The sequence below is a fragment of the Leptonychotes weddellii genome, chromosome 7, assembly GCF_054177405.1.
Source record: "Leptonychotes weddellii isolate Sample4059 chromosome 7, ASM5417740v2, whole genome shotgun sequence".
Taxonomy (NCBI): Eukaryota; Metazoa; Chordata; class Mammalia; order Carnivora; family Phocidae; genus Leptonychotes; species Leptonychotes weddellii.
Window position 1 is genome coordinate 55,357,845 of NC_138375.1, and position 5,579 is coordinate 55,363,423.

Below are 5,579 nucleotides of genomic sequence, written 5' to 3' on the forward strand. Positions count from 1 at the left end.
GAGAGGCAATGAGGGACCAAACAGCCCCAGACTACCAGTGGCAGAGTCTGATTTAGAAGCAGGAGGTCCCTAGCATGGGAGCAATGATGTCGGCTCCATTTGAAGGTCCTTGGATCCCCAAGGGAGCAAAGGAGGGCTCACCCCGGGCCCAGGGCCGGGCACCCTCCCTCCTCACCCTTCACTCTCCAGTAGCCTCATTCTCCCCACCCAGCCAGAGCCAGCGACTTGCCCAGGGTCACACAGCAGGACGGTGACCTGACTCAGGAACACGGGCCTTAAGATTGCAAATCCTGAGGCCCCGTTTTTATCCGCGGAAGAAGCCCCAACATGCTCTCTCCTGCCCTTCCGGGTCCTCTGGGACTGATCCCACTGATAGACAAATACATTTTTCTCTTCAAGAGACTGAGACTCTGCAAGCAACATAAAACTGCAAATAAATAAACAAGAATCATCAGAATAATACGTCAACCATCCCCTTGGGGGTGGGGGTGGGAGGGCAGCCCAGCAGCTCAGTGCCTACTATGTGTCAGGCCCTAAGCCCTGCGTTCTCTTAGTATCTCATTCAAGGCTTACTGACAATCCCGCAATGCACGCATTGCCCATTTTACAAACAAGAAAACCAAAGCCTAAACATAGGAAGTCACTTGCTCAAGGTCACCGAGCTAGAAAGTGACCAACCCAAATGTGAACACTCAGTTCTGGGTAACCATATCTCCAAGCTCTCACCACATCCCCAAGAGAGGGTGAGAGTGAGAGGGGCCTGGCCAGGTGTGCAGCAGTCAGTTTGCACCTAATGATGTTAGAATTCGGGGGTAGACAACGATTCTGTTGTCTCCCTCCAGGGTAGACAGCCGAGGCTGGCGCTGGGGTGACCGCCCAGCGTTCGGTCCTGTCCTGTCCTGTCCACGGTGCCCCTGGCCGGCCCTGACAGTCCCCGAGGGCGTGAGCGGAGCAGGGAGGGAGTGGTCCCAGCGCCCAGGCTGGCCTGCAGCGGGAGGGACTCGCTGCTCCCGTTACCCAAAGAAATCCCGCTCTTTGCTCCAAAGATGAGCCGCCCCCGCGCCTCGCCCCTCGGGTACCCCAGGTCCCCACACCTGCAGTGCCATGGGCGGGTTCCCACTCGCGACCACAGTCCCCGTCCATCCTGCAACGAATTTCGAGGGCCTGGAGCCCCGCTCCCCACCGGGCGACCCTGGGTCCCTAGACCAGCCGGGCCCGGCACGCGTGGGCACCTGCGAGTCACACCTCGGTCCGCCTGGCGGGGGCCAGGGAGTGTCTCCAAAGTGGCCCGGGCGGGGGCGAATTCTCCCCACGCGGGTCGGTGTCCTCGGGAGCGCGGAGCATGCTGTAGTGCTCCCCTCACCCCGCGCGCTGGGAGCGCGGAGCTTGCGCCGGGTGGTGCGCTCCTTTCGTTGCTCCCGTGGCGGTGGAGGGTCCAAGAGGCTTCCGCGGATTCCGCAGGGTCGTTCCGGGCTTGCAACTCCATTGCAATTGAAAGGATTCGCATGGTTTGGTTTTTGCCCAGATGAAAAAATTTGGAAGAAAACGAAACCCCCCTCCGCAAACGACAATCTTACCAGCAGAGCACCCTGGCCCGCCCCGCGCTGTGGCCGGATAGCGGCCCCGGCCAGGAGGAGCGGGGAGCGTCTGCTAATTGCAGCTTCGTTAGATTTCGGGTTTGGGAGGCTGCGGTTCGGGCGCTAATATCCGCCGCCCATTATCCCGGCTAATAAATTTGACCTATTGTTCGTTTGTTAAAATGATGTCACCTTGGAACAGTCCCTAAGCTCCTATTTCCATGAATTAGGCCTTTATTGAAAGCCGGGAGCCAATGGGAGGAGAGAGGCTTGTTGATCGCAGCCAATGGCTGCGGCGGGAGAGGAATTAGCAGCGGAAACTCCAGGTTCGGTTCAAGAAAGATGACACAGAGCCTGTCGGGCCCGCGCACTCTTGGCAAAGTTTCAGTGCAACGAGAGGCGCCGGGCGCTCCATGGCCGCGCCGTAACAGGGACCCAGCCGCCTCCCCGCCCAGCCCAGCCCAGCCCTTCCGCCCGCCCAGGATGGAGGCGCCCGCCAGCGCGCAGACCCCGCACCCGCACGAGCCCATCAGCTTCGGCATCGACCAGATCCTCAACAGCCCGGACCAGGACAGCGCACCAGCCCCACGGGGCCCCGACGGCGCCAGCTACCTGGGAGGGCCCCCCGGGGGCCGTCCGGGCGCCACATACCCGTCTCTACCCGCCTCCTTTGCCGGCCTGGGCGCGCCCTTCGAGGACCCGGGATCTTACAGTGTCAACCTGAGCCTGGCGCCCGCCGGCGTGATCCGAGTGCCAGCGCACAGGCCGCTGCCCGGGGCTGTGCCACCGCCTCTGCCTAGCGCGCTGCCCGCCATGCCCTCCGTGCCCACGGTCTCCAGCCTGGGCGGCCTCAATTTCCCCTGGATGGAGAGCAGCCGCCGGTTCGTGAAAGACCGTTTCACAGGTGAGCAGGGCCAGCGAACAGGCACCGGGCCTCGGCCCTCCCGGGGCCAGAGGCGCCGCGCCCTAGGTGCTCCACTCTGGGAAACGATTCCGGAGGCCCAAGCGCGTTGGAGGCCTCAGCGCCCGGGGCCCCGGGCAACCACAGGGGGAGGAAAATCAGGGAGTTTCGGGGAAATAAGCCTACGCCCAGGGGAAGAGGGGGTAACTCCCGCCCGGCTTGGTGCCGCTGGGGACGCGAGGGACCAACGAAATAGCGGAGCACTCTGCGCCCCACCGGGCGGCACGGGGTCCGCATGGGGCCTGAACGGCAGTGGAGCCGGGCTGGGCTTCAGGGGGCCTCGTGTGTCTCCGCAGCGGCGGCGGCCCTCACGCCCTTCACCGTGACCCGGCGCATCGGCCACCCCTACCAGAACAGGACGCCGCCCAAGCGTAAGAAGCCGCGCACGTCCTTTTCTCGGGTGCAGATCTGCGAGCTGGAAAAGCGCTTCCACCGCCAGAAGTACCTGGCCTCGGCCGAGAGGGCGGCGCTCGCTAAGTCCCTCAAAATGACGGACGCGCAGGTCAAGACCTGGTTCCAAAACCGGAGGACCAAGTGGCGGTGAGAGAGGCCCGGCTCGGCCCATCTTGCACCCGCCCTTCACCCGCCCCGCGCCGCAGCCTCGCGCTCTCCCCATTCTGTGCTACCCGCTACCCGCCCTCCCAGGGCTGCGCCTCCCACGCTCCTTCCCAAATTTTATCTCCCTTCTCTCCTTCCCGCCGGCCTGCGTTTCTCTCTCCTCTCCCGCGCCTCGGCTTCTCCTCCATTCTCATCCCTGTGTCGCTCTCGTGCGCCTCTCCAACTCTCCGTGTTCTCTTCTGTCTCTGAGCCCTTTCGGTTTCCTCTCACCTGCACCTCCACCAGCAGCCGCGCCACCCACCCCCCACCCCGGGGTCTCTCGCACTCCCCTAATCCCTCCAGCTTGCCCTCTAGGAGTTGCGACAGTCCGCGCGGGCTCCATGTTCCCCCTCTGGCTCCTCATCCTGACTCCAGCCCCGTTTTTATCCGATCCCTATTTCCATCCAACCCGTGAACGGCGAAGCGATCGCGTTTTGGAAGAGAGGTTCGAGAAGGGCCTGGGAGAACTGGATGAGGCTGACCCGGCCCAGGGACACGGCGCGGGCAGTTGCAGAGCCAGCCCTCCCACCCGCGGACCCTAGCGATCCGACTGTCCGCAGGGCCGAGTCAGTTACACACACGCCCTGTCCTTGTTATCCCGCAAAAGAAACATCTTTGTTGTTGGCGAAGCCACAATACCCGGACGTGCAGGTGGGCAGCGGGCTGAGTCCCCTCCCCGCGACCGCCCGACACTCAACAAAAACAAACGATGCCAAACCACTCCCCGGACGCGCGGGCCTCGGGCGCACAGCGCCAGCAGGGGTGCAGACGGGTCCTGCGCCTCGAGGCTCCCGGCTGGCCTCCGCTCCCGGGAGGGCTGGGGCCCCGCCGGCAGCCCCGCAGTGCCGGGTGCATGACGGTGCTGTCCCTCTCCCTCCCCCGGTGCAGGCGGCAGACGGCGGAGGAGCGGGAGGCGGAGCGGCAGCAGGCGAGCCGGCTCATGCTGCAGCTGCAACACGACGCCTTCCAAAAGAGCCTCAACGACTCCATCCAGCCCGACCCTCTCTGTCTGCACAACTCGTCGCTCTTTGCTCTGCAGAATCTGCAGCCCTGGGAGGAGGACAGCTCCAAGGTCCCCGCCGTCACCTCTCTGGTGTGAGCCACCAGCGCGCACAGTCGCCAAGGATCGCCGCCCCCACCCGGCGGGGCGCCCCGGGCCCCCAGCCGGGCTGGGGGGGACCCGAGGCCGAGAGGGACAGGGGCCTCCGAGCTCGAGTAGGCCCCGGGGCGCGGCCGCATCCCCGCCGGCCGCGGAGGGGGGCTGGGCCCGGGCTCCGCGCGGCTGCACAATCCGAGCCCCCGCCCCGCGCCCAGTCCCGCCCCAGGCCGGGGCCTGACAAAGAAAGCGCCTTACGTTTCTCCGCCCCTCGCCCGCACCCCCCGGGCCGGGCGCCTGTATTATACTTTGTACTTTTGCCCAAACGTGTAAATAATAAAAGTTTTGGCTTTTTTCTTTAGAAACCGGCCACCTGCTTCCCCCGCGGGGGCCGCTGGAGGAGGGGCGGCCGACCAGGTGGCTGGGGGGAGCGCCAGGGCTGGGGCACCCTGCGTTTAGGCTGGGCCCACTCCTCTCCTTTTCCGTTCCTTTTATTTAAGTCGTTTTATTTAATAAAAAAGTTAGCTATTTCACTTAACGCCGCTTTTATTTCGTTTTCGTTCCAATAATGCTCGGCGAGCCCGGCCCTGCGCCCCACCCCATCGGCGGTAGAGGCCGAGCCGCAGTGTACGGGGGCGCGTCCACCTCTCCAAGCTTCGTCGCTTTTCGCCTCAGCTCCAACCCCGGCCCGGGGCCCCGGGGAGGATCCGCGGTGCAGGTCAGTGCGTGCCGGCCGCTGGCAGTTTGGGTGCCGGCGGGGTGGGGCGGACATGCGAAGGGCACTCAAGGCCGAGAGGTCGAAGGTCGGCGCCAGGCAGGGTTGGGGATGAAAGCCCCACCCCACCCCCCGGCGGGTACTTAGGTCGTCACAGGCCAGACCCACCTAGGGGGTGAAGGCACCGTGACCTCGAACTTCTAAGAACTCGGAGCCCTTCCCCTCCCCCCCCCCCCACAACCCACTGACCTCCTCTTTTTCCAGTGAGGCCTCCGGCCCTGGGCGGACCCAAGGACTGGCAATAGGGGATCTGGGCGCACTGTGGGCGGGCTGTGTGCACAGAACCGGCGCATGTCCTGGGTCTCCAAACGCTCGGTGTTTGAGGAGTAAGCGCGGGGCACAAACCCAGAACATCTGCACACTCTTGGTTTACGTGGGACCGCAGGTGGGGCGTGACGTCAAGCGACGTCACCGCAGACCGGCGGCGTCACTGTTCAGGAGAGGGGCGGGGCGCCCCGAAACCCTGCAATACCGAGCCCAGGTGTGAAAGCAGCGAGGCCCAGTCCACCCAGCTTTACCTCGGCTCGAAAGCTGGGAGTTTTGGGATCACGGGACGGGCGGTGGGTGTCCCTT

At 64.5% G+C, this 5,579-nt stretch overlaps 1 protein-coding gene across 1 annotated transcript; it reads left to right on the forward strand.

The window, feature by feature from the left end:
* Positions 1-2,060: 2,060 nt before the first annotated feature.
* TLX3 (T cell leukemia homeobox 3) lies at positions 2,061-4,234 on the forward strand. Its single transcript, XM_006735453.3, has 3 exons — positions 2,061-2,481; positions 2,835-3,078; positions 4,024-4,234. Exons 1-3 carry the CDS (start codon positions 2,061-2,063, stop codon positions 4,232-4,234), a joined length of 876 nt encoding a protein of 291 aa, XP_006735516.2.
* Positions 4,235-5,579: the final 1,345 nt, after the last annotated feature.